Below are 27,162 nucleotides of genomic sequence, written 5' to 3' on the forward strand. Positions count from 1 at the left end.
AGCTCCAACTAACGAAAAATGTCTTAAATGTATAAAGTGTGAAATTATGACTTTCACCAAATGCTTGCAACTGAACTTTAATTTTGATTTTCAATGATGCAAAATCCCCTTATTCCGTCTTGTGTAAGCCTGAAAATTATTTGAACAGTGTGAGTGAAATATGAAAGCTACTCTATTCAAGAAAGACATGAGTCGATCGCAGTTCCACGTGGAAAACACATTCTTTAAAACATGCTCCACATACCCATATCTGCCCTTTTGTTTCATGCATTTAAAGTATTGTGTACATTTTAATGTGATGTTGTTAGCCTTTTAACTGTATTAATGTTTACCCACAGGATAGCAAAGTTCACTTGTTCGCTATACAAGGAAATTCACTAAAGGATGATGGAAAGACCCTAGAAGTAAAAGGATCAGTAACCAAGCTAGCCTACTCTCCCGATGGGGCCTACCTTGCAGTATCTGATGCAACCAGAGCGATTTCAGTTTTCACTGTGGCAGATAACTATGCGGTAAGATTGAACATTTTTGGCGCTAATACGGAGCCTTGTATTCCTAAACATTTCTCCTTTGCAGCAGATCAACAGTTGGAGTCAATGATTGTCACACTTACAACAGGAACTGAATCATCCTAGAATGCATCTATAGCAAACTTTATTAGATCACACTGAAGCCATTTAGAATCTCTGTCTGTCAAGTAGATGTTGCAGTGATGCTCACAGGTTCTCCTGCCACTTAGCCATGACTGACTGATGGGCAGATTAAGTATAACAACCGATGCATACAAGAACTAGAAGATTGTCCTCCATTTGTTCATGTGTCTGGGTTTGTGGTGTACTGGGCCCACTTGTTTAACTTGTTGTTTTAGTAAATGCTGTACAAACTAAGTTACTCCAAGCCCATCACTTGGATTCCTTGATGTAGGAGGCTATGCTTTTCAAACTTATCTGTAAGCATTGGAAGTATGTTTTTTTTTCGGATCACCATTGTGAAGCCAATAGAGGAATATTTTTACGTTTTAGAGCTCATTACTGGCTTACATTGTTGACTATATTTGTTGTCCAATTTTTTGGGTTAGCAGTGCTTCAAATATGCCAAAGTTTTATAAAATGTGCAAAATATTCAATTTGCCTTTTTAATGGAAACCCTTTCCTTAGATTGTCTGAAATTTCTACACCCTACTAAACTATGAAAAGTCGAAATTCATCTCACAGGAGCAACATCTACTGCTAGAGACCCTGCAGGTCGCTTCTGTACTACTAACATTTGTCTTGTCTTTTATTTATTTTTTTAAAACATTATTTCGAAGGGATTGTGTCCTCCGACGTATTCCTCATCTTAGATATCTCCTTCCAGCTCTGCTGGCCTCGGAAAAATTTTTCTCTAGAGGTCACTGCGGGTCGACGTCCTCCGAGTCGATGTCCCTCGACAGCCGCCGTATCAACGTCATCCTGCCTATAAAGGCCGCGCGCAGCGTCCATTGCTCAGTTCCGTTTTTCCGCGCTTACTCAGTGCCTCGGAATACCGTTGCTCAGTTTTGTCAGGTTAAACCTATTTACCTCGAGTTATTCGATCCGTACTCGATGGCTTCTTCATCGGAACCGACAACTCCTCGATAAGGCTTCAAAAAATGCCGAGATTGTGGGGAAAAATATGTCGCTGACTGACCCTCACAGAGTTTGTCTGTAGTGTTTGGGAGCTGAACACCATTGTTCGGAGTGCGAGGACTGTATGTCCATGACAGCTAAGGCACTGAAGGAGCGTAGGGGGAAGCTGGAGAAAGGTAAGACTTTTAAAGATTCTTCTTCGTCGACGAAGTCGAGACATTCGTCTCCTCGTCACCATTCGCGCTCCAGGTCTCGGAGTGGGTCCCATCACTCCTTGAGATCGAAACACTCGAAGGAGACGTCGAAGATCCCCTTCTCCGTCTTCCTCTTCCTCTGTTTCGCCAAAGAGAATCCCTTGCCCCACGAAACATAGTTCCCGGGCTGAATGGGAGGAATTCCGCAAAAATATGATGAGCGTCTTCGAGAAAGCAGCCTCGACCCCCTCGAAGACTGCCAAGAGCGATACTTTGGTCGAAAGACCCGAAGGTCAAAAACGCAGCGAGTCGCAGTACCCGGCGAAGGAAACCTCTCAAGCACGTCTCGAACCCTCGAGTAGGACTATGACCTCCAAACCTTCCTCGAAGGTTCCGTCGACGCCGTCGACGAAGGCTCCGTCGACGCCGGTGTCTTCGACGCCGTTGTCGAAGGGACCTTCGACACACGGGTCTGTCGACTCGACGCCAGCTTGGACACCGGCGTCGACGCCAAGAAAAGTCACGGTTACGACACACCCAGTGACTATCCCCAGGTCCTCGATGACGATGGCTTCGAGATTGTCGAGCAGAATCCCAATTCTGTCGAGGTCATCGAGGCCTCCGCCTTTGTTTTCGACGCCACGCTCGAAGCCTTCGGCGTCGACGACATCAACGTTTTCGAGGCCAATAATGACAAGTTCGGCACCCTCTGCCTTGGAAATGGGGTTTACACCATTTATGAGTTCAGAACAATTGAGAACTATGTCCTCAATTATGGAAGAGGGTGAATTGTCTGAACAGGAAGACACATTTGAGTTGCAGGGACCTGTAACCCCAATTAGAGAGGAATTTTCCTCTGAAGAACGCAGGTTAAAGGATCTTCATGATTCCTTACATGAGGCAAGTGGGTTAGACACTTCCCCTGAGGTGGAGTTTGCTAGGCCAGACCTGGGGGAGCATGCCGAAACCCCCTATAGAGCCATAATGGCCAGGATCACAGAGTTTATGGGGTGGTCTGCACCTTCACAATCTTTCCAACAAGATGACCTCACGGATATTCTTGACAAAGGCCCACAGGAGGATCCTGTGGTGCCTTTTCATAAAGCTCTTCAGAGGAAGATTATGACGAACTGGGAAACCCCAGATGTCGTCCCGGCAGTAAATAAAAAACTGTCTATAAAATACAGGGTATCCTCTACAGACCCGGAGTTTTTGTCAAAACACCCATCCCCAGAAAGTCTGGTGGTACAGGCAGCATCTTCTACCGATGTCAAGACGGCTTATCCTACCGTCCCACAGGACAGGGACGATAAAAAATATGATGCTATGGCAAAGAAAGTTTTTGCGGCATGTAGCATGTCGTTAAAATCTGTTAATGCTACTTGCACCCTTGCTAGATTCAGCCATACACTTTGGGAGTGCGCTTCTACAGCGGCTGACTGCATCCCAGAGGGAGAAGAAAGGGTTGCGTTCCTGAATATCATACAGGACGGTAAAGACGCTATGTGCGAATCCCTCCAGACGGGCATTGATTCGGCTGACAGTATCAGCAGAGCAATGGCGGCAAGTACAACAACCAGGAGATTCGCTTGGTTGAGAAAGTCTGGTTTTGCCCCAGATGTGCACGCCAGGCTCTTCAACATGCCATTCGATGGCTCTTCTTTGTTCGGGAAAAAGACGGATGACAGTTTAGAGAAACTGCAAACTTCAAAAGCAGCAGCAAAATCCCTAGGCGCCGTCAGACACCTTTTCGTCCCACAGGAACCTCTGCGAGGGGCAAGTCCTTTCGCTTCTACTCCGCATTCGGAAGAGGTAGAGGACGACCGTCTCAAAGGGGACAAAGAAGAACTACCTGAGGTGGACGGGGTAGATATTCAAAAGCCGCAGCAACAGCAGGTGCCTCTTTACCATCGGCATTTGCATCAGCCGCCCCAAAACCACTCTGAGGACTTCCCTCACAGGACACCTGTAGGAGGCAGGTTGACTCAACATCTGGCGGTGTGGCAGGCTATCACGTCAGATGCTTGGGCATTGGAAACCGTTGCCCAAGGTTACTGCCTGCCTTTCCTACGCATACCTCAGTCATCCACCGGGGATCAGCTCTAAGAAAGCTCCAGATCCGCTCCTCTTGCAGGAAATTTTGGACCTGCTAGAGAAAGGTGCCATAGAACCGGTACCTGTAGCAGAGAGGAACAAGGGCTGGTACTCCCCTTACTTTCTCATTCCAAAGAAAGACGGAGGACTGAGACCCATCTTGGACTTGCGAGAATTGAACAAATTCCTCAGGAAAGACAAATTCAAGATGGTCACTCTTTCTCAGATCCTCCAGGCCCTTCAGTTCCAGGACTGGTTGGTATCTCTGGACCTTCAGGATGCTTATTTCCATGTGCCTATCCATCTCAAACACAGGAAATACCTGAGGTTCGCAATTGGCAACTCTCACTATCAATTTCGAGTGCTGCCATTTGGGCTGACCTCCGCCCGAGGGTCTTCACCAAGTTAATGTCGGTAGTGGTGGCGAGTCTAAGGAGGGAAGGGATTCACGTCTACCCCTACCTGGACGATTGGTTGATCGGGGCTGTTTCTTCGGCTTCTCCCTCAATTTAAAGAAGTCACAAATGATACCATCGCAGAGACTCCAGTTCATAGGAGCGATCCTGGACACTTCCCTGGGAAAAGCCTCGCCACCAGAGGTGAGGGCTCAAGATATTCTACAGATGGTTACCAAGTTCCAAGATGCCCAACGTCTCCCAGCCTTCGACTTTTTGAGGTTGCTAGGCCTCATGGCATCCTGCATTTTCCTAGTGCCAGAGGCTCGCCTGAGAATGAGATCCCTCCAGTGGGAACTGAGGACTCAGTGGTCACAATTCTCAGGGAGAATGACAGATCTTCTTCAGGTTCCCGACAGGGTGGCTCAAGACCTTCAGTGGTGGGCCTGTCAGGAGAACATTCTGAAAGGAGAACATTTTTGGCAACCCTGGCCGGAGATAACGGTAGTCACGGATGCCTCACTCACGGGGTGGGGAGCCCACGCCAACGACTTGACCATCAGCGGTCGTTGGTCTCCATCGGAGTCCAGACTACATATCAACCTGTTAGAGCTGAGAGCCATCAGACTTGCGCTGAAGGCGTTCCTGCCAGCTGTACAAGGGAAAAACGTCCTGATAATGACGGACAACACGGTGGCCATGCATTACCTCAACAAAAGAGGCGTAGGATCACTACCGCTGTGCAGAGAGGCGATGCAGCTCTGGTTTTGGGCAATCCAAGAAGGAATCTCTCTATCGGCAGTTCACCTAGCCGGAGAGAAGAACTTGACAGCGGACGCTCTGAGCAGGCAGAGCACAGTCTCCCACGAGTGGGAGCTAGCTCAGGAAGTCCTTCAAGAGATCTTCGCCCTTTGGGGAACCCCTCAGGTGGATCTGTTAGCCACCGGCCTCAACGGGAAATGCGATCTGTTCTGCTCAAGGGAATTTCCCCCGAGAGGAGCTCTGGGAGACGCGTTCATAGTGGACTGGGAGTTTCCGCTTCTGTACACGTTCCCACCGGTCCCTGTCATTCCTCAAATGATCAGGAGGTTGAGAAGATTCCGGAGAACCATGATCCTAATTGCCCCGGATTGGGCCAGGAGAACATGGTACCCGGACCTTCTAGACTTGTCCATCTGTCCTCCAATTTCGACTTCCACTCAGAGAGAAGCTACTCTCACAGAAGGGAGGTCAGGTTCTCCATCCAGACATCAAAACCCTCAACCTTCACGCTTGGCTTCTGAAAGGCTGAGGTACAAGGATTGGGACCTCCCTGATGATGTTATGGAGGTGTTGCTTTCGGCAAGGAGGCCAGCAACAAAGTCTTTATACCGCTGCCGTTGGAACAGATTTTGCAGCTGGTGTAGAAAACAGAATATCGACCCTTTTTCATGTGGTACACCAATGGTTTGTCCTTCCTACTATATTTGGCGAATTCAGGCCTTCAAGTTGGCACCATTAAGGGCTATCCCGCAGCGCTATCCATCTTTAAGCGCACTGCGGAAGAACCATCCTATTTCAAGTTACCCTTACCCTACAGTTTCTAAAGGGGTTAACCAATGTTTATCCCCCAAGACCATTCCAAGTTCCCCTATGGGATTTAAACTTAGTTCTAACTTTCCTGATGGGCACACCTTTCGAACCACTCCATTCTTGTTTGTTAAGATTCCTTACCCTTAAAACTGTTTTATTAATAGCACTTACATCTGCTAGAAGGGTGAGCGAATTGCAAGCTTTCTTGTAAACCCCCTCACACAATCTTTCACAAAGACAAAGTTGTCCTGCAAGTGAAGCCTAATTTCCTCCCAAAGGTGGTTTCTGAATTCCATATCACTCAGAAGATTACCCTACCATCTTTCTATCATCCTCCTCATCCGGGGAAAGAGGAAGAAAGGTTACACAGGCTAGACCCTAGAAGGGCTTTAAGCTTTTACATCAGTAGACTAGTCAGGATAAGACAGGCAGACCAGCTGTTTGTAGGTTACACAGGTCACAAGCTGGGGTTACCAATAACTAAGCAGACCATTTCCAGATGGATCATTCTAGCCATTCTGGAATGTTATAAACTGGCAGGGAAAGCGCCCCCTCAAAACCTTAGGGCTCATTCGACCAGAGGTATTGCAGCTTCATCGGCCCTCAAAAGAGGTGTGCCGGTTAAAGACATCTGTGCGGCTGCTACATGGTCGTCTGTCCATACCTTTACACAATTTTACAACTTGGATTCCTCCTCGAGTCAAGAGACTAGGTTTGGAAGGGCTGTACTGCATTCTATTCATCAATAGAAGACAGCGTGAAGTCAGTACTCACTCCTCCAATAATAGAATACTGCTATGGGAGCCTATCTAAGATGAGGAATACGTCGGAAGACACAATCCCTTCGAAGAACAAGTTACTTCTAACCTTGTAACGTTCTTTCGACGGGATGTTCCTCTGACGTATTCCTCATCGACCCTCCCATCCATCCCCGCAGTTCTACTTCCCTTGTTGTTGCAGCTTACGCTCCTTCAGGGTGATTAGTCTAGTCCAGAAAGAATTATTGTGTGCTACAAAACGGAACTGAGCAACGGACGCTGCGCGCGGCCTTTATAGGCAGGATGACGTCGACGTTGATACGGCGGCTGTCGAGGGACATCGACTCGGAGGACGTCGACGCGCAGCGCCCTCTAGAGAAAACAATTTCCGAGGCCAGCAGAGCTGGAAGGAGATATCTAAGATGAGGAATACATCGAGGAACATCCCGTCGAAAGAACGTTACAAGGTAAGAAGTAACTTGTTCTTTTATTTAAATCTTTGTATTGGCAAATGCAAACAGCCCAGACAAACCATGCAACCAGAGAACAAAAAGAAAAGCCCAATAGGGTAGCTCTGATATATTATGCTTGTAAACATACCGGACCAACCAGCCTGTGTACAGAAATACCATGTCACCCCATGGTGACATGGTATTTCTTAGGTGGCCCGGTACCTAATACGCATTACTGTTTGCTCTGATTTGTGTTATACTAGGGTGCTTTTTTTTCTCCCCTCGCAGGATTCTCAAACTTAGGTGGCCCGGTACCTAATACTCATTACTGTTGGCTTGCTCTAATTGTGGTAACCTGTGCTTGCCGCTCACTTCCGGTCTGCGTGCTCTCGTTTCGTCTGTCTCCCCCCCCCCACCTCCTTCCCTCCTTACTCCATGGTGCTCTCCGTCTCGCCTATCTTCTCTAACTGCTTCTCCATTGACTATCCTGCTCTCCTCACTAAATCTGGTAGGAAAAAGTTTAAAAAGGACATCCTGGTCTCCAACCCAGGCCTCCCTATCGCTGACACCTACACTAATGCCTGCTCTAAGGAAACTCTCACTGACATCCTCTTTTTCGTGCCTTCGCCTGACCTATGGACCCTTCATATGGTCTCTGTGCTCTCTCCTTTCTCCTCCTCTCCCATTAATGGTGGCACCCGTTGGGATGTCCTCTTGGCCCCCTTCCGCTCCTCTAAGGCCATCATTAATGTCTACGCTAACGGGACCGTCTTGGTCCAAGGCCCTCAGGCCAACCTTCACCTCTTCGATAGACGCTTCCCACTCCTCATCAACTTCCTCTCCTGCTGTCCCCCCTCCTCTATCCTTGGCTACCTTGCCTCTACCCTCCCTGCCCCCTCTCGTGCTCCTTCTTCTGCTCGTGCTCCTTCTTCTTCACCTCCTTCTTCAATACCTCCGCAGGGAGTACCTCTGATCTGTACCCCTCCCCGGAAGTTCTTCAAGGATGGCAGCCTTCTCCACATTGCCACACTAAACACTCGCTCTGCCATCAAGCACTACTCCAATATCTGTCACCTTCTTGAGGAACTAGACCTCGACGTCCTTTGTCTCACTGAGACATGGTTCACATCCAGCTCTGCCACCAGCTTTGACACACCCCTACCTGACGGATACAAGATCCTCTCCGTGCCCAGGCCCAACCGTGCAGGGGGTGGTGTTGCCCTTATCTTCCCTGAGTGGATTCCTGCCACTGTCACTCCTACGCAGACCTACTCCTCTTTTGAATGCCTTGTCTGCCGACTCTCTCTCTCTCTCTCCTAGCCATTCCCTTACCGTTGCTACTATCTATCGGCCACCTGGTCAAATTTCCTCCTTCCTCTCTGAGTGGGCTGACCTCTCCTCCGCACTCCTGTCCTCAACCACTCAACTCCTCTTTCTTGGCGACTTTAACATCCACCTTGATGCCTCCTGCCCCCCCACTGGTCTCTTTCGTGACCTCTGCGACTCTCTCTCACTCTCTATTCTCCCGTCTGGGCCTACTCACTCTGCTGGGCACACTCTTGATGCTCTGATCTCTTCTGACCTTCCCCTCTCCGTCCCTCTCTCCACTCCTCTCTCCTGGAGTGATCACTTTCTCCTATCCTCCCACCTCACCCTGCCTACCCCACAGGTAAAGCCACCCTCATCACTGCCACCCACCTTCTCGGTCATCCGACCCATGAAGCGTGTGTCAGTTGAGGCTTTCGCTGCTACCTTCTCGCCCCCCCCCCTGCCCCTTCGGCTGACTCCCACCCTGACACAGCCCTCTCCATGCTCCACTCTGCTATATCTGTTACTCTTGATTTCCTTGCCCCCGTCATGAGAATCCGCCTGAAGCCCAAAGCCAAATGTAACTCCTGGTACGGCTCGGATCTCGCCACCCTAAAACGCAAGTGCAGGGTTGCAGAGAGGAAATGGCGTGCTTCATGTTCATCCTCTGACAAACTGGCCTGCCGCCTGCTCCAAAGGCAGTACCGGCTCTCCGTTCTCACCAAGAAGAGAGCCCTTATCCAAGCCCGCGTCTCTGCGGCATCAAACAACTCCGCCGAACTCTTTAAAATCTGCAAGGAGCTGGCCAACCCTGTTGCAGTCTCTACCTCTCCTGTCCCCTCCCAGGCCCTCTGCACTGCACTGGCCTCTCACTTCATCTCTAAAACTCAGGACATCCTGTCCTCGCTCTCCTCCTTTCACCTCCCTCCCTACCCGGCCCTTCCCCTGGCCCTTCTGCGGTCACCCCTCCTCCCTCTTTCTCTGCCTTTCCACCTTTCTCTGCTGACGAGGTTTCCAGACAAGTCCGATCTATGAAAGTCTTGTCTAAACAGGTTCATCCCTGTTCCTCCAAAACTATCAAGGACCACATCGACTCCCTGGCTCCTGCCCTGGCTGACTTTTGCAACCACTCCTTCGCCTCTGGAGTCTTCCCTTCCCCCCTCAAGCACTCCCTTGTGCACCCTCTTCTCAAGAAACCCTCTTCCGACTCCTCCTGCCCGGCTAACTATCGCCCTATCTCCATCACTCCCTTCCTGGGCAAGCTCCTGGAGAAACTGGCCATCTCCCAGCTTAACCTCCATGCTGAATCTGTTGGTAGTCTTCATGACCATCAATCTGGCTTCAGAGCTGCCAGAAGCACGGAAACTGCTCTCCTGAACATCCGTGAAGACCTGCTCTTGAACCTTGATTCCAACACTCCGTGTGTTCTCATTCTGCTCGATCTCTCCTCTGCCTTTGACACTGTCAACCATGCCATCCTGCTCAACCGTCTCCGGGAAAACCTGGGTATCACTGGTCAGGCTCTGGCGTGGTTGACCTCTTTCCTTTCAAATCGACCCCCCCAGGTCCAACTGGGGTCCTTCCTCTCCGACATCTTTTTCTCCACCTGTGGTGTCCCCCAGGGATCTAATCTCTCTCCCTGGCTGTTCAACCAGTATCTGGCACTCCTTGCCTACCGCATCGCCGCTCTCTGCCCTAATTTCCAGTGCTATGCGGACGATACCCAGCTCATTTTCAGGCTACCCTCAGCCTCCCCCTCTCCTTCCCTCATCTCTGACTGTCTGTCTGCTATCCAAGAATGGTGTGCCGCCAATGACCTCTGCCTTAATGCCAGTAAGACTGAGATTCTACTCATCGGTACTCCCACTCCCTCCTTCCCTGTAGCTCTCTGGCCTGCCTCCCTTGGCCCCCTCCCTGCTCCTACCTGCAAGGCAAAAAACCTTGGGGTCATCTTCGACTCCACACTCTCCTTCTCTCCTCATATTTCTGACGTCGCCAAGAGGTCACACTACCAGCTGCACCTCCTCAGAGGTATTCTTCCCTTCCTCTCCTTCCCCCAGAAGCTCACTGTCTCCCGAGCCCTGGTTCTCTCGAAGCTGGACTACTGTAACAGCCTCTATCTTAATCTGCCTGCCTCCACTCTCCGCCCTCTGCAACTCATCCAGAACAGAACTGCGAGACTTGTCCTTGGCCTCAAGCCCAGGGACCGTATCTCTCCAGGACTGAAATCTCTACACTGGCTCCCAGTGGCTGCGAGGATAAAGTTCAAAACCCTCTGCATTGTCCACAAGGCCTTCTGGGGCCTAAATACCTTCAACTCTCTCTTCCCAAATATCTTCCTTCCCGAGCCCTTCGCTCATCCGCCTCCAACTCCCTCAGGGTTAGCCGCTTCTCGAAGCAACGAGCTGGGGGTAGATCTCTCTCCGCGGCAGGGGCCTCCCTCTGGAACAGCCTTCCTGCCTCCCTGAAACTTGAGGAGAACCATCTCCGGTTCCGGAAGCACCTCAAAACCTTCCTCTTTGTTTCTGCTTTCCCTCTCCCTCTCCCCTGCTGAGCGGCTAATTAATTTTCACTGAAGCTGCACTGATCTTGCAATTGGACCACTCTAAACGGCCTCGGTCCTGGGCCCTGCCACTCTCCACTTGCACTGATGCCCTGGAACCCCTTTGCACTGCGGGTCTGTCTCTGTATCCCTACAGCCCCCCCTCCCCCAGCACTTGTTCTGCACTTACCTCACACTTGCCACCAGCTGGCCCTATTTAGTTATTTATTACGTATGCCTCTTACCTTGTACTGCACTTCCCCCTCTCCCCTTCCCCTTGAACTTTTCCCCTCCCCTACCCCTGCACTTGCGCGATCTGAATGACACCTGGCCTAGTAGGATCGTTTTCTGTCTCCCCTTGTACCCCCCTCCCTGCCTCGTCGCGCCTTGAAACACTTGTGTATAGGCGCGTTACAAATACCATATCATATCATATCATATCATGTTGGGACTCGGCACAAACTTCGGTTCAGCGACGGTTATCAAACTGCAGGGTTCTCTCTGTTTCTCGGTCCCCGACTTGGATGGGGAGACCATTGTGTTAGGGAGAATTCTCATTTCAAATGGATTGTGTCCTCCCACATAGTATCATCAGCTTTGCTGCTTTGGATATTCGTATCAGCTTTGCTGTTTCGCCTTTTTTTTTTTTTTTTTACACCACAGGGCGCTGTGCTCTGTCGTGACGTATATGTCCCTCAAGGTGTTACGCTCACCTGGACCCCACAGGGATGTCGATCGGACCCGGACAGCTGCGGTCTCCTTCAACGTGATGCGTAGTGCAAAGATGACTGTATGGACTGGCCCGTCTAGTCTTGTCTGCTGGACCCCAAGAAGTATTTTCCTGCAAGTGTAGACCGGGATTAACCACCTTTGGGTTTTAGTGATGGCATCCCAAATGGCCTCCCAACAGTTATCGCTCTCCCCCACTAATCACCTCCGATATCCCCTTAGTAACCTCACCTTATGTTCGTAAAAGATGAGCTCTCATTTCTGCGTGTCTTGCAGGGGCGCGTAGATACCAGTTACTTCACTGGTTTGAAGGCGTTGGGAGTGTTCTGGTAAGTATTGACTCTGAAGTCCCTGGCGGGATTGGTAAGTATCAAGTTCAAAGAGTTCAACGTGCCCGATGTTCACTCTTGTCCCCTTACTTCCTTAAATTGCAACTGAATTTATGAGAAGGTCTCGTAGCTGCTGCTGGCGTTCAGGTAAGAGTCTGTGTTACCCAACGCTGTCCAGTAATTATTGCATGCGTTAACGTGTTGTTTTTCTCCCACTTTACAGATGCGGCATATGAAAATGTGGAGAGTTATGGAATAATACCGCCAGTGGTAAGTCTATGGTGGTAAGAGGTTGTATTTGTTGATTCCCTTGGCTCACCTTGTTTTTTCTTGTCCTCTAGTTGCCGGATTACGGCGAAGAAAAGATGGAGACAGTGCCGGATCGAAAGATGCTGTGAGAACTGGTGAGTATGGCGCCGTGCTGGAGCTGGCAAAGCGATGCGTGCAGGACTGATGTACTTTCCAGGTCCGGAGATGAAATGGTTCCGGAATTAGGTGAGGAATTTGAAATAAGTTTGTTTTCTAACCTTGTCCTTTTCTTCTTCTTCGTGGAGCTCCGGATTCGAGGTGGGCGTGACAGAAGAATGGATGCTGGCTGCAGGCACTCGGGCGTGGCAGAAGACTGGATGCTGGCTGCAGGCACGGTGAGCGTCACGCTGCTGGATGCAGAATAACGCGAAGCATGTGCTGCTGTTCGGGTGTGGTTTAAATAGCCTCCAAAGTAGTTCCAGGTAAGAAGTTCCCTAGAGCCACGCTCGAGTACAAAATAGTCCCTGTAACAAAATAGTCCCATCCAGGCCTCAATGTAGGCTTGGACTCTTTTGCAGCATGGTCTGCATCAGGTAAGTAAAGTCTGAGCATGGCGCCTATGGCGCCAGGACTGATTTCTATGATGAGCCTGGCGCCTAAGGCGCCCTGACTGAACCCAGACAGCCCCTAGCCGGGGCTGCTGAGGTTTAAACAAATGTCTGGATGCCTTCTCCCGGAGCTGAGGGCCTTGGTCCTGATGCCCGGGGGTAGGCATGACACAAGGGCTGCCGTAGAGCATCAATGTCATCCGTAGTACAAATAGCTTGAGCCGCGGCCGTTAGCTTCAGATCTGTTTTTCCGAAAGCTTTTGCTTTGTGTGTTTGAAACAGCGCTTCAGTTTTTTTAGATGTCTTCATCTTCTAACCCTTCGCCCCTAAAAACTGGTTTAAAAAAAATGCCAGAATTGCCAGAAGAAAATGTCCATCACTGATCCCCCATCGCCTCTGGTGCTTAAGTCCCAACCATTGGATCGATGAATGTGGGTCCTGGCCGGCTATGACGATAAAAGCTCTCGAGGAATGACTAGGTAAATTGGCGGTGGGGAGGTATCTTCGAAGGCTCCTTCGAAGAAGAATAAAGACTCTTGGGAGTCTAGGGATTTGCCCCAACGTAAGTCGAAGTCTTGATCAAGGAGTCGGTCGAGAAAATCTTAGCCTTCTTCGAAGAAGGCTAACAAGAGATATCACCTTCTTCTGATACAGGGGTTATCACTTGTCCATCAAAACGTGATTCCCCTAGAAAATGGGAGGTTTTTAAAGCCTCAATGATGCAAAATCTTCGAGAATGCGACCCAACCCCCTCGAAGATGTCACGCGAAGGCCATGCCCCAGCTCACCCTTCGGATGACAGAGGAAGGTCAGACTACTAAAGGCTCTAAATCAAGTGAAAAATCATCAAGGATATCGTCTAGAGAAAACTCTCCGATATCTCACAAGAAGAGCAAGTCAACAAGCTTATTGGTGCATAAATCGAAGGCGACGCCAGACGAAATGGCGTTGGGTTCCAAACGTTCATCGATGCCTATGTCGAGGGTTCCGTCAACACCATTCTCGTTGATGCCTTTATCTAAGGCACCTTTGACTTTATCAAAGCCAGCGTTGACAACATTGATGCCTCTGTCGAAGACGGCGTCGATTCCCATACACTCATCAACGCCATTGGCGAAATCAATGTCGATGCCTTCATGTCCTCAACCCAAGGGTAAAAGTTATACCCATTTGCCAAGAATATACTTTTTCAAGTCTGTGGCTTCTATTTATGTGGAGGGGCATTTGGGTTGGCATATGGGACAAAGAACGCTCCTGAGGAGCTGATTGGCCCAGAATCAAAGATGTCTGATCTGAGTGACTGTCTCCAAACAGCTAGTGGCATAGACACGTCCCCCGAGTTGGAGATTGTTAAACCTGACCCAGCTGATCATGCTGATTCAGCATATAGAAATATTATGAATAGGGTGGTGGAATTCATGGTTTGGAAAAGGAATTCGCCGAAGTACGAACAAGATGACATGACAGATATTTTGAGCCAAGGTCCTCGGAAGGATCCTGTACTACCTTTTTTTTCATGCAGCCCTTCCAAGGAAAGTTATGGCCACCTGGGAAACCCCAGAATCTGGACCGGCGGTAACCCAAGATTTTGCCAGAAAATATAGACCTTCATCCTATGATCGAGACTATTTAACTAAGCATCCTGCCCCTGAAAGCTTAGTGGTCCAAGCAGCTACATCTGTCTGCTTATCCCTCTATCCCCCCGACAGCGGTGATAAGAAAATTGATGCCTGGTCTCCCAAGATTTTTTTCTTCAAGCAGCATGGCTTTAAAATCAACCAATGTTACTTGTACCCTGGCAAGGTTTACCTACACCCTCTGGGACTGTTAGCATGGTGGCTCAGCACATTCCGGAAGGCGAGGAACGAGGCGGCTTCCTGGCTTTTGTGAAAGATGGAAAGGAGGCAATGGGGAATGCCTCCAGTGAGGACTGGACACTGCTGACAGCATCAGCATGTCCATGGCTTCTAGCACCGTGCTACGCAGGTTTGCGTGGCTGAAATAAGTCGGGTTTTGCACCGGATGTGCAGGCCAGGCTACTCATGCCCTTGTACAGCTTGAGGTTGGGCAAAAAGGCAGATGAGAGTCTGGAGAAGCTACAGACCTCTAAGGCGGCGGCTAAGTCACTTAGTGCCTCCATACGCCAACCTCAGCAACACTCCTACTCAGGCTCATCTTCCTGGAGGGATAGTCCTTTTCGTTTTTATTCCTCATTTGGAAGAGGAAGAGAACAGGCTAGTAAAGAGGACAAAGGAAATTCCCTCGTAGTGGACTGCGTGCTAGGTCGGCCCCAGCAGCGGCAACTGCCCACTCAGCTGCTACTGCAGCCGCCTCTAAGCCACTCTGAGGTCTTGTCATGATGCCTACCCCCGGAGCACCAGGACAGGCCCAGCACCCCCGGGAGCAGGCATCATGCCCTCGGGTAAAAGCCCAGCGGCCCCTAATAGGGGCTCTTTGGACTTTGTCCTGGCGCCTTTGGCGCCAGGCTCATGTTGGACATCAGTCCTGGTGCCATAGGCGCCAGGCTCATAAAAGAGGGTGTTTGGTGCACTTACCTGACGCAGACCATGCTGCATGAAGCCTCAAGCCAAATGAGGCTTAGGAGGGACTATTTTATCAAAGGAACTATTTTACTTGGGTGGGGACCGTGGAAGAATACTTACCTGGAACTTCTTCCAAGGCTATTTAAACCACGCCTGAACTGCCACACGTGCTTCGCGTTGCTCTGCATCTAGCAGCTGAACGCTCACCGTGCCTGCTCCTGCATCCTGCCTCCAGCGACGCCCGCCTCGATCTTGGGATACCTGAAAGGAAGGAAGGGAAGAGAAAAGGTGAAAACCAAGAACTTAATCTAACTTCCTACCTGTGTCTGGAACCATCACACCAGCGATCCTGAAGATAGACATTCTTTAAAAGCATTGTGCTACTTGTTGCAGCGCCGCACATCACTCACCTGCCTCGTGGGCTCTTCACTATCCACCGCGACCTTCTGGGCATTCCGCCACATCTCTGCACCTGCAGGGGAGAAGAAGAGACAAAAGGTGAGCAGGAGGAACAAATGAGGAAAACCTGATTTTCCGTCACAAGACTTACCTGGCCATATTTGACGGAACCACTCCTCATTTCGGGTCGGCGCCACTTCTTGGCCTGGTACCGCAACCCGGCCCCTAAGGGGAAAAAAGAAAGACATTACTAGACGGATTCAAAGACATTTAAAGGGATCATTTTATCACAAACTCACCTGAGTTTATCTCCGGCAATATCCCTCGAAGCATCACTTCCACTCTGCACCTGAAAATAAGGACAGATCGCAGGTTAAGAAAAGCAAACAAAGAGAAGACTCTACTCTGGAACTTTTTAAACTGCATACTTACGGCATTTCGCCTTCCGAAACCAGTGAATTAACTGGTCAAATACGCGCCCCTGCACCAGAAGCAGGATGGAGAGCTCATCCATTCAAACATTGAGCCTTGATTGGGGATTTCGGAGGTGGTCGGAGAAGAGCAAAGGGGAGGTGGGAAGCAACCACAATACTCTGCAGGCAGTTAATCCCCTTTCTCCACCTACAGAAAGATTTTCCTACGGGCCAGACAAGCCAGATTTGGGGGTCCAGTCGGTGTTTCGAATCCTGCGCATCACGCTTGAAGAGGCCACAGCAATCCAGACCAGGTCAGTGCCTCCGTGGGAGCCAGGTGAGCGTTACAGGTCTTGACCCACAAGACCCCGGTGGGAGGCAGAATCTCTCAGCATCTGAACGAATGGCGGGGCATTACGTCTGATGCTTGGGTACAGGAAACAGTAGCCCAAGGTTACTGCCTTCCTTTTCAGAAAAGACCTCGGGACCATCCACGGGATACAATTCTGTCAAAATTCCAGACCTGCACCGGTTGCAGGAAATTTTAACCCTGCTAGAGAAAGGTGCAATAGAACATGTACCTGTAGCGGAGAGGAACAAGGGTTGGTAGCCTCCCCCCCCCTATTTTTTCACCACCAAGAAGGACAGAGGATTGAGACCCATCTTGGACTTGAGACATTTTAACAAATTCCTCAAGAAGGACAAGTTCAAGATTGTTACCCTTTCTCAGATCCTTCAGGCTCTCCAACTCCAAGACTGGTTGGTATCATTGGATCTTCAGGGTGCTTACTTTCATGTGCCAATCCATCTCAAGCACAGGAAGTACCTGAGGTTCATGGTTAGCAGTTCTCGCTATCAGTTTTGAGTTCTCCCATTCGGGCTGACCTCCGCCCGAGGGTTTCCACCAGGCTGATGGCAGTAGTGGCAGCGAGTCTCAGGAGAGGTGGGGATTCACGTCTACCCCTACCTGGACGATTGGCTGATCAGGGCTCGTTCACCCGAGCAAGCCCAGGAACATCTCTCACCTGCCACTTCCTACACAGACTGTGCCTCTCCCTCAATTACATGAAGTCCCATATGATCCCATTCCAGAAACTCCAGTTCATCGGAGCGGTGTTGGATATTTCCCCGAGGAAAGTCTTGCCTCCTGAGGTGAGAGCTCAACACATTCAGCAGATGGTAACAAAATTTCAGAATGCCCAACATCTTCCGGCCTTTGATTATTTTGAGGTTGCTCGGACTCATGGCATCCTGCATTTTCCGGGTTCCAGAAGCCCGATTGAGAATATCCCTTCAAAGGGCTCTCAGGAATAAATGGTGCCAATTTTCAGGCAAAATGTCAGATCGCCTGCAAGTTGCGAGCAGAGTTGCTCGAGACTTAGTTTGGTGGGCTTGCAAAGACAACATTCTCAGAGTATTTTTGGCAACCATGGCCGGAAATAACAGTAGTGATGGAAGCCTCACTCACGGGGCGGGTAGCCCACACCAAAGATCTGACAGTCAGCAGTCGTTGGTCTCGCTCATCCAAACTACACATCAACCTTTTTGAGCTGACTGCAATCAGACTAGCGCTGAAGGCCTTCCTGCCCGCTGTACGGGGAAAGACTGTCCTGATAATGACGGACAATACAGTGGCCATGCAGTACCTCAAAAAAGAGAGGCGGTGTAGGGTCACTACCACTGTGCAGAGGCAATGCAGCTCGGGTTCTGGGCAATACAAGAAGGAATCTCTCTATCGTCAGTTCACCTAGCCAGACAAAAGAACACAGTGGCGGACGCTCTGAGCAGGCAGAGCACAGTCTCCCACAAGTGGGAACTAGCTCTGGAAGTCCTTCAAGAGATCTTCACCCTTTTGGGGAACGCCTCAAGTGGATCTGTTTGTGACTGAGGTCAGTCGGAAGTGCGATCAGTACTGCTCAAGGGAATTTCCTCCAAGAGGGGCTCTAGGGGACACGTTCGTAGTGGACTGGGAATTTCCACTCCTGTATGCATTTCCTCCAGTCCCCGCGATTCCTCACGTAATCAGGAGGTTGAGAAAGTTCAGGAAAACCATGATCCTAATTTCTCCGGACTGGGTCAGGAGGACGTGGTACACGGACCTTCTGGACATGTCCATCTGCCCTCCGATATGTCTTCCACAATGAGAGGATCTTCTCTCGCAAGAGGAAGGTCTGGTTCTCCATCCAGAGGTCAAGACTCTCAGCCTTCATGCATGGTTTATGAGAGGCTGAGATATAAGGATTGGGACCTCCCATACAATGTAACAATTTGCTTTCGGCCAGAAGGCCAGCGCCAAAATCCTTGTACCGGTGTCGTTGGAATAAGTTCAGTAATTGGTGCAGGGATAAGAATGTGGACCCATTCCTATGTGGCACACCTATGTTACTTTCTTTTTTGATACACTTAGCCAATCTGGGGCTCCAGATTGGTACAATAAAAGGATACCTGCTATCTTCAAGTGCTCCTCTGAAGAAGTATCTTACAAGATACCATTTATTGTTCAATTTCTAACGTGTACCCTCCAATTCTATTCCATGTCCCCATTTGGGATTTAAATCTAGTACTAAAATGTCCTACATGCATTCCTTTCAAGCCTTTGCATTTTTGCCCGCGATGGCTTCTCACATTGAAAACAATCCTACGAGTGGCTATTACATCAGCCTGCAGGGTGAGTGAGTTGCAGGCTCTCTTTCAAGCCTCCTCACACCATTTTCCATAAAGATAAATTAATACTTAAAGTCAAACCTTCATTCCTACCCAAGGTAGTCTTACTTTCATTTGTCTCAAAAGATTACATTGCCTTATTTTTATCCCTCACCTCATGCAAGAAAGTAGGAGGAAAGACTTCACAGACTGGATCCAAAAAGGGCTCTCAGCTTTTATATAGCTAGGCAGGCAAAGTTCCAACAAATTGACCCAACTTTTCATTGGATATACCGGCCACAAATTGGGCCTGGCAGTAACAAAACATACTTTCGCCAGATGGGTAATTTTGGCAATTGGAGAGTGTTACAGAATGGCGGGTAAAGAACCTCTGAATGGGCTAAGAGCACATTCCACTAGGGGCATGACAACAGCTCTTCAAAGGGGTGTCCCCATACAAGATATTTGTGCAGCAGCCACCTGGTCGTCTATGCACACATTTGTAAAACATTATTGTTTAGATTCGATCTCATCCCACGGAGGTCTTTTTGCAAAGGCCGTTATTCATACGGTCCATGATTAAGGTAAATTGATACTCCGTCCTCCTAATGTTCACTGCTTTGGGAGCCTATCTAAGATGAGTAATACGTGGGAGGACACAATCCATTTGAAGAACAAGTTACTTACCAACTGGTAACGTTCTTTCGACTGGCTGTTCCTCCCACGTATTCCTCATCGACCCTCCCAGCCTACCCCGCTGTACAATTTACATGAATTACACTCAGTTCCTTGAGAGCTTACAGTCTAAAGGTTCGCCTGATTATCTCCTCCGTCGAGGATATCAAAAAAACAGAACTGAAGCCAATGGGCGCGGCTCGAGCTATTTGTACTATGGATGATGTTGACGCTCTACGGCAGCACTCGAGGAACATCAACATCACGACATCGAGCACAACGCCCTTTGGTGTTTTTTTCCGAAGCAGCAAAGCTGATGATTACGAATATCTAAGATGAGGAATACGTTGGAGGAACATCCAGTCAAAAGAACGTTACCAGTGGGTAAGTAACTTGTTCTTCTGTGCAAATTCCCTTTAACCCTAGTCTTTCGCTGGACTTTTGTACTTTTCTAATTTTATCCTGGAGTGAGTGAGACCCTTTTCTCACTCGCTCATGTATTTTGATCTGATTTGGATTCTGTATTTTGATTTTGGAGTCTGACAAACTCCTTAGGCATCTACTTTTTGTATGGGAACACACAGCACCCTCAGTGCAGTGTCACAGAGAAGTCCTTTGGATTTCTCATACGGTTTAAATACCTTCTCTTGGGAAAACCATGTTCCCAAGAGTAGTAAAGTGAAATTCACTTTACTTACCTTTGTCTATTTACGTCCAGCACACCCCATCTTATTTGGAGTGCTGGGAGGGGTTACTTAGTAGCCCCTTTTCCTACTTACGTATGTAACATTGTTTGTTGCCCTCACTACTTTTAATGGCAGATGGCAGTGATTTAATATTCCTACCATTGTTGTCACAACTGATCTTAGGGAGGAGGATTTCAGTCCCTTCTCCCGAACCACAGAAGCTGAATGGATCGACCCCCTCCCACCGTGGTTGGCACGGGCGCCTGGATGTTCGAATTACAGGTAGCCACGTGGCAGCCAATGGGGGAAGAAGGAGTTAGGGAAAGGGGATGGACAAATAAAGGGAAGTAGGGGAACGAGACATAAACAGCAAAAGACCTCTACAATTCCTGACTCAATAATGTAATATTCCTGCAACCTGACCTGACTCCTCCTTTCAGCAATTCGTAGAACATAACATACTCTTCATACCATACATAACCTTTTAATGACCTCCGGTGTTTTAGCACTCATGACTTTAAAGCCACAGTACTTAGATTGTGAGCAGAGAACATAGAGGCATACATATAACATGGATTAACATAACACACTGCACATAGACAGACGCTTTTCTCCATGTGTAAAAGCCAATTAATTGGAAATGTAGATTAGTCGGGTTGTTTTTCTCTTGTTTTTAGAACGTGAAGAAAACAATGCGCCTGCTACCAGACTGGCGTTTATCTTGCCCAAAACCTAGTTGTCACATTAGACCTAGAATGGTAAAGCACCCATATACGTTCTTTTTATGAGAGTTCACTTAACTCATGGTCCGGACGTTTTCCTTGTTACGTCCGGACAGAAATGCACGAAGCGTCTGTACACTCCGTATCACCGCCGCAACCCGGCAAAATAAACAAACACTGAAGCACTTAACTTAGGGTCCGGGAGCCTCCTGCGGCTGACCCGGACCTGTAGAACTGAGGCAGATTAAAGAGTGTTCACGGCTGCAGCCCGGGGAAAGAATATGCTTGGAGGCATCGCCGGCGTTACTCCTTCATGCCGCCAGATTACCCTTCTAGCGTTCGCGTTGCTGCTTCGCTCCTGCCGCTGCCGCCGCCCGTGCTCTCCAACATTAATCAACAGCAACTGAGCACGGGCGAACGGCCGTTAAGAGCCCACTCCCTAATTACCAAGTGCCGGCAGCTGAGTACCGGCGGGCCCAAGGAACTACACTTTCCCCATGCCTACTGGGAATTGTAGTTTTCAAATATGCCGTAACTGCTTTCTCCTGCACCACAGGCCCTTATTCCTGACATTACCTCCCCTTCCAGGGCTCTTCCCAGGACCTGCTTTTTCCGGATACTTTGCATGAAACATTCTTACCAGACGAGGTGCATGCACTGCACTAGCAGGTTCCCAGGAGCAGTCTTCCATTCCATATCCAGTCCACCGGATCAGATACCACAACACTTGTCTCTTCCTTTTTGAGTCCAAAATCTGCTTTACTTCATATTCTCCAGCATTGGATCTTTCATGGATTCACATGCTTAGAATATTCCCCGTCGTCAGACTGGGACCCTCGGTACACATATATAGCCTTTTGTGTCCTATCTGCGTCCTTTTAGGTCCCGCCTACGCATGCTCCGTAGGCCGTCCCAGTATAAGAGGACCGCCCCCGCGGATCCCCTTCAGATTTCAACCGTCTCCAAAGTAGTGGGATCACCTCGCGTCGTAGTACTATTTTGTACAAGGTTGTGTACTGGAGTTGGAGTTCGAGGAAATTTTTCCTCCATGTCAGGAAACGCGCTGTTCCGTCCATGTGCGGCTTGAAAAAAGTTTACGAGGGGGACGGACATATGGATTGTATATACTGCCTCCACCCTCATCATTCGGCTGATAACTGCGACATATGCAAAGGGTTTTCTCAAAAGACCCTCAAAGACCGAAATCGACGGCTGGTGGCATGGCTGAATGATGGAGCGGGGGCATTCCCCCATTCCGAGGTAGGCTCCACACAATCGGCGAAAAGAATCCTCGTCGAAAAAATCGTCATCGTCATCAAAAAAGTATGACGAGGAAAGGCCGAAATCCTCCTCGGGCGATCACCATAGATCAACCTCGAGTCGAGAGTCTAGTAAAGGCAGGCCAAGTGGGGAAAAGGCGGGACCGCCTAAACCACTTGCTAAGTCACCATCGTCGACGGCGGTCCATTCATCGGCCTCCACCCTGCCACTGACGCATGTGGTATCCACCGTCCCACCGACAACGACTGCGACGGTGGCCTCGTCAACGGGGGTTCTACAGGAAGCCTGGAGGCCTGAGGTTTTTGATCCGATCCTCCCGGATACTTTATTGCAAGATCAGGCTGTGTCGCCGAGAGCGGGAGAATAGCTGGCCCGGCGGACCTCGGGCTACGAGTGGTTGACAAGTCGTCGACGAGGGGATCCGGTATACCGGTATCTGCCCCTCTTCTCAATCCTCAATCTGTTTTGTCGTTGGAAATTCTGTCCACGCTTCAGTCTTTGGTACAGTCATTGGATCAGAGACTACCTCAGGTAAACCTGCCTCAGTCACCCGTCGACGAGCCGGGCCCGTCCCGTCCACCGACGCACTTACCACGCCAATCTCAGCACTGGCACCCCAAGAAGAAGGTGAGCTGCCAGATTCGGCGTCTGACAGGGGAGCCATGTCAGATATCTCATCATCCCCCTCCAGGGATCCAACCTGGGAGTCAGAGGTGGAGTTAGAAACTCCAAGAAGCCCAGCTCACCCGTCCCCTCCGGACGACATTGCATCATTCCATTCTATGATGGAGAAGGCGTGTAAGGAATTTGGTTTGTCCCAGGAAGAACAGAAAAAGGACTGTTTTTTTGTTCGACCACATGGGTAAGAGAAGGAGGTCTGTGTTCTCAATACCAATAATAGACCACGTGTGGAAGGAGGGGTTGCAGACAATCCGTCACCCCTTTTCGGAGCCGGCAGTGAAAGGACGCCTCGAGAAAAAGTTTAAGGCTCTAGAGTCTACCCCCAAGTGTTTATCCTCCCAACCAACGCCAGAATCGGTGGTGTCGGCGGCAGCGGCGAGGAAGGCGAAGGCCCAGCACAAGTGCACGACTCCGCCTGAAAACGAAGCAAGACGCCAGGATGCCTTTGGCAAAAAAGTGCTATCCGTGGTAGCAACCACAGTAAAGGCTGCAAACTCTCTGGCTATCGTAGCCAGATACGACAGAGAAATGTGGCACAGGCTAGCGCCGTTGCTGGACCATCTTCCGGAAGAGCATAGGAAGGCAGCGATGTTACTTGTCCGAGAGGGTGAGGAAGCTTCCATTCACGCAATAAACATTGCGGTGGACCTCGTTGAGTCAGGCTTCAAGCAAGTCAATAATGGGGTCGTATTAAGACGACAGTCATGGCTCAAGTGTACCTACTTCAGACCAGAGGTACAATACAAAGTATTAGATATGGCTTTTTGAGGGAGACCTTCTATTCGGAGAAAAGGTAGACGAGGCCCTAAAGGGAATGAAAGAGGACTCGGACACGGCACGTTCATTGGGGGCCCTCCAGAGCGGCCGAAGCTACAAGTCTTTTCGTCCCTTTAGAGGGGCTTCAGGTAATTCCAGATTCTCTGCGTCTGGAGACAAATCCTTTGGCAGGTCGGCTTACCCCTCCCAGGGATACAGGCGTGCTTCCCAGATGGCAAACCGACGCCGGAACTTCCAGACATCCAGGAAGAGACCATCCTATCCGTCGTCGTCGAGAGACAAACAAAATAAAGATCAACAGTGACAGTCAACACACCGTTCTGGGGGGAAGAGTGTCCGCATATGTCGACGAATGGGAACGAATAACGACGGATCAATGGGTGCTGGACACTGTAAGGAACGGACACTCTCTACAATTCAAGCACAGCCCTCCGCACATTCCACCTGCGTTCACCGCTCATTCCCATCTGAGGATACTGCAACAAGAGGTAACACTCATGTTAGCAAAGGGCATGATAGAATTAGTTCCAACATCACAGAGAGGTCAAGGAGTCTACTCAAGATACTTCGTCGTAAAAAAGCAGAACGGAAAATGGCGTCCCATTTTAGACTTACGCGATCTCAACAAGTCTGTCTTTAAAGAGCCTAAAATTCAAAATGCTCACTCTGCAGGAAGTAATCCGAGCCATTCAAGAAGGGGATTTTCTAGCGTCCCTGGATTTACAGGACGCGTACTTCCATCTTCCAATGTGTTGGAAACACAGAAAATTCCTGAGATTCGTAATATGGCGGACTCACTACCAGTTCACGGTTCTTCCCTTTGGGCGCAAGACCTCCCCCAGAACGTTCACAAAATGCCTGGCCTCAGTAGCGGCATGGCTAAGGAAGCAAGGCCACCACGTATACCCATACCTCGACGACTGGCTGTTAAGGGGGTCCTCCCCAGCGTCGACCAACACAAGTTTGCAAGCCACCATGCAGCTTCTGCAACAGCTGGGATTTGCCATAAACTTTGAGAAATCCTCTCTGCGGCCATCGAGAACGTTGGTGTTCCTGGGAGCACTGTTCGAGACCCAGTTAGGGCTGGTGAAGCCTTCTCTCGACAGAACCTCAAAACTCAATCAGCTGGCGAGCCGACTACGACAAACCACTAGGCTCTCAGTGAGGAAATACGTTTCGGTCCTAGGGGCCATGGCATCCTGCATCCATTTGGTGGCAAACTGTCTCCTATTCATGAGGCCAGTCCAGGAATTCCTTGCGGACCGATGGACGCAGGCCCAAGGATCGTGGTCAGACAAGATAATCATCAACGACGACGAGCTGCTTCGGACCCTTCAGCGGTGGCAGAGTTCCCACAATCTGAACAACGGTGTACCCCTACAGGAACCGGAGTTTCAGCGAACCATAGTCACGGATGCGTCCCTAACCGGATGGGGAGCTCACATGGGTACTCTTCAAACGCAAGGTCGCTGGTCTCCAACGGAGTCACTCCTACACATAAACGTATTAGAGCTCAGAGCAGTACGATGGGCCTTGAAGGCATTCCTACCACACATCAAGGGATCGCGAGTACTGACCGACAATACGACGGCCATGTTTTATTTGAGAAAACAAGGAGGGACGCGATCAAGAACTCTTTCCATAGAGGCCCAGAAAACATGGCATTGGGCATTAAAGCACGAGATTTCCATCGTGGCTCACCATCTCCCGGGAGTGAGGAATTCGCAAGCAGATTCCCTCAGCAGAAGCATGGCCCAGATACACGAATGGGAACTGGACACAGTTCAGCTGATGAAAGTGTTCGAGAAATGGGGTCACTCCCCTCTGGACGCTTTCGCAACCAAGGACAACAAGAAATGCGAGCAATTCGCAAGCAGATGGCCTCAGGAGGGTTCCATGGGGGAGGCATTCTCCTTCCCATGGACGGACATGTTCCTTTATGCTTTTCCTCCGTTCCCCCTCATACGGAGGACAGTACAGTGGATACGCAGATACAGTTGCCGGGTAATTCTAGTGGCACCGTACTGGCCGCGGCAACCGTGGTTCTCTGACCTGCTTCACCTGTCGCTGGAACATCCAATAGCGTTTCCGAGAGTCCCGAACCTACTATCCCGGGACAAAGGCACGGTGTGGCATCACGACCTGTACAGTCTCAACCTTGCAGCCTGGCTCCTGACTTTTCGGAGTTCGGTGCTTTAGACGTTTCGGAGGATTGCCAAAAAATTCTGCAAGCTGCTCGAGCCCCTTCTACTAACAGATCTTACACCTATAAGTGGAGGAGGTTCTGTGAATGGTGTCGAGGACAGCAAGGCCTACAACCGTTGACGGTGACGCCGGAACAAGTGCTACCTTACCTGCTTCTCTTGGCGGAAAGTGGTTTATCCTTCACATCGATAAAGGTGCACCTGGCGGCCATCTCGAGGTTCACGAGGAAGAGACAGTCGTCTCCTCTATTCAGCGACAGACTGGTGAAACACTTCATGAGGGGTTTATTTCAAACTTTTCCCCCGGTGAAACGTTTCCCTCCAACTTGGAGTCTCAACACAGTGTTGCAGGCTTAATGAAACCACCCTTTGAGCCCATGGCCACGTCGGACATGAAATTCATATCGTGGAAGTTGGCATTCTTAATTGCTATCACGTCAGCCAGGAGAATCTCGGAACTGCAAGCGCTGGTCGTAGACCCGCCATACTTGAGATTCTTTAAGGACAAGGTGGTCCTGGCAACTAATCCTACGTTCGTCCCAAAAGTTCCGACAGTGTATCACAAACACTCGTCCATTGTTCTCCCTACTTTCTTCGCGTCCCCATCATCGGCGGCAGAAAAAGCTCTTCATACCCTGGACGTTAAGAGGGCTCTGAAATGTTACCTACATCGTACACAGGAACTCAGGTCTACTCATCAACTGTTCATCACATATGGTCCGTCGACGAGGGGAAAAGCAATCTCTAAACAAGGATTGGCTCGATGGGTCTCATCGACGATTGTGTTTTGCCACTCCAAGGCCGGAAGGCCGCTGCAAGGGCATCCTAGAGCCCATTCTACAAGATCAACGTCCTCCTCAGCAGCATTATGGTCAGGAATTCCGCTGGCAGACATATGCCAGGCTGCGGCATGGTCAGTGCCCCACACGTTTACCCGCCACTACTGCCTTGCCAGGCAGCATGCGGACAAGGTGCAGATGGGAAGAGCTGTCCTGCCCCATCTGTTTCAGTAAGGTAAGCTCCACGCTGTGGAGAGTCGATCTTCTACCTTTTGATGACAGCATACTTTATGTGGGCATGGTTATGAGTTAACTTATTCCTCTGTATATATGCATTGTGTATTATGGTGAGGGTATATTACATTACATTCTCACCGCCATTTCAGATGTTACTGCTATACAATCTATTCTAAGCATGTGAATCCATGAAAGATCCAATGCTGGAGAAGGGAATAGTTTCTTACCTGTAACTCCATTTCTCCAGCATTGGTATCTTTCATGGATTCACATGCGCCCGCCAGC

General features: G+C 49.6%; 1 protein-coding gene across 1 annotated transcript in view; it reads left to right on the forward strand.

The window, feature by feature from the left end:
• WDR1 (WD repeat domain 1) overlaps positions 1-27,162 on the forward strand; it is a 590,429-nt gene that overhangs the window by 435,649 nt on the left and 127,618 nt on the right. Inside the window, exon 13 of the mRNA XM_069631954.1 lies at positions 339-512. Within this exon, the coding sequence (XP_069488055.1) occupies positions 339-512 (174 nt within the window). The remainder of the gene's footprint in view (positions 1-338; positions 513-27,162) is intronic.

Source organism: Ambystoma mexicanum, chromosome 6q (assembly GCF_040938575.1).
Source record: "Ambystoma mexicanum isolate Mex_15411 chromosome 6q, UKY_AmexF1_1, whole genome shotgun sequence".
NCBI classification, from domain to species: Eukaryota; Metazoa; Chordata; class Amphibia; order Caudata; family Ambystomatidae; genus Ambystoma; species Ambystoma mexicanum.